This window comes from Octodon degus, unplaced genomic scaffold (genome assembly GCF_000260255.1).
Source record: "Octodon degus isolate 3935 unplaced genomic scaffold, OctDeg1.0 scaffold00054, whole genome shotgun sequence".
NCBI classification, from domain to species: Eukaryota; Metazoa; Chordata; class Mammalia; order Rodentia; family Octodontidae; genus Octodon; species Octodon degus.
The window spans coordinates 11045002-11046649 of NW_004524630.1; the positions used below are offsets into that span (position 1 = coordinate 11045002).

The window sequence follows — 1648 nt, forward strand, 5'->3', positions numbered from 1 at the left end:
TGTAGCTTTTGGATCTGATAAGGTCAGTGAAATCCCCTCAGGATTTATCCTGAGATCCTGTACCTCAGATTGTAGATCCTTTGTCAGTGTCAGCCATATGGATGAGTCATGGCCATTGCTTGGCCATCAACTGTTTTTCGAGAGGGGAAAAAATCCGATTTGATTAAAAAAGGCCAAATAAGATCTAAAATCTCATTTATAAAATACATGTAACTTTTGGAGTGGCAGCTTAAGAGGAGATCACCTTCACAGATCTCCTTCAGAGCCTTGCCTACTTTAGTCACTTGTCTATACTTCATGGATTTTCAACAGTCACTCTCTTACTGAGGTAACAGTGAGTGACCACTATTGGAAAAAGATGCCTAAATGGAATGGCCAATGGCTTCAAAAAGAAAGGAATGCTAAAACGCTTCTCACATACTTGGCCAGAAAACAGATTCCTTGCCATGAACAGCCCTGACAAATGGAATTTGAGACACTACGTTAGAGTGAAGAAACTGTTGGCAGTTGCTAAATCTCAGTATTTATTAACCTAATGTGGATTTAAGCCGATAGAGACATTTGTGCTATAAAAATGTTTTCATACCTGGACAACAACGTGTGAGGTAGCTGGATGTTTTCAATGGTCGTCTTCTTTGGATTCCACTGGGACTCAATGGGATTTGCTGCTGCCAGGACAGAGGTGCGCGCATTAAGCTGACAGATGATCCCAGCCTATGAGAGAAAACTGTAGTTAGGAGCCTCACCCTGGCACTGGTGGGGAACAGAGCTATCTTTGATTTACTGAACTCATTTGCTCTGCGACAGTCCGCTGTCCAAGAGCCTCGTCACTTCTACTGATTTCCACAGCACCAATGGACATGCCCTGACTTCTAATTCATGCCTAAGACAGAGTATAGATGAATGTGTGCTATAGCCGTGCCTTAGAAAGCAAACCACTTGTGCGGCTTTAGCAGAGTCCTGTGAATATCAAACCATAGTGGATGATAGAATAAAAAGATGCAAGAGCTTAGCTTGTGCAAGATACTTAGAGTGAAGTGAAATCTGGTGTGTGGAAGTACTTATCAGTTTCCTCAATTAGAACCAGAATGTCGCAGGGCTCCACAGACCGTTCAATTCAAGGACCTACACGGCTGAGAGCGGTAATGTCCGCAGTCACAGCAGGGCTGTGACTCACCTTTGCAATGGACAGAGTCTGCTGCTCCATGACTTCGTGGAGCACTGATCTTGTACTTTCATTCATTTTGTCAAACTCATCGATACAGCAGATGCCATTGTCGCTCAGCACGAGGGCACCCGTCTGCAGGACTAGCTGTCTGGTCTCAGGGTCTTTCATCACATACGCAGTGAGGCCCACCGCACTGGAGCCCTTCCCGGAGGTGTACTGGCCCCTGGGGACCAGGTTGTACACGTACTGCAGCAGCTGAGACTTGCTGGTGCCAGGGTCACCGCACAGCAGGATGTTGATCTCAGCGCGAAATTTGCCCCTTCCGGTATGACTGAAATCCTTCCTTGTTCCACCAAAGAGCTGAAGCAAGATTCCCTAACAACAAACACACAAATGCATCGAGATACTCATTTAATATTGCAGAGTCACAGATTTAGTTTAAACTTTTAAGATACCCCTCTATCTCTGGACTTGAAGGTA

At 45.1% G+C, this 1648-nt stretch overlaps 1 protein-coding gene across 1 annotated transcript in view; it reads right to left on the reverse strand.

Annotated features, from left to right (window-relative positions):
- Window positions 1–1648, reverse strand: part of Mcm4 (minichromosome maintenance complex component 4) — a 19714-nt gene that overhangs the window by 5394 nt on the left and 12672 nt on the right. Inside the window, exons 11-12 of the mRNA XM_004633389.3 lie at window positions 1178–1543; window positions 587–714 (exon numbers count right to left, since the gene is read on the reverse strand). Of these exons, the coding sequence (XP_004633446.1) occupies window positions 587–714; window positions 1178–1543 (494 nt within the window). The remainder of the gene's footprint in view (window positions 1–586; window positions 715–1177; window positions 1544–1648) is intronic.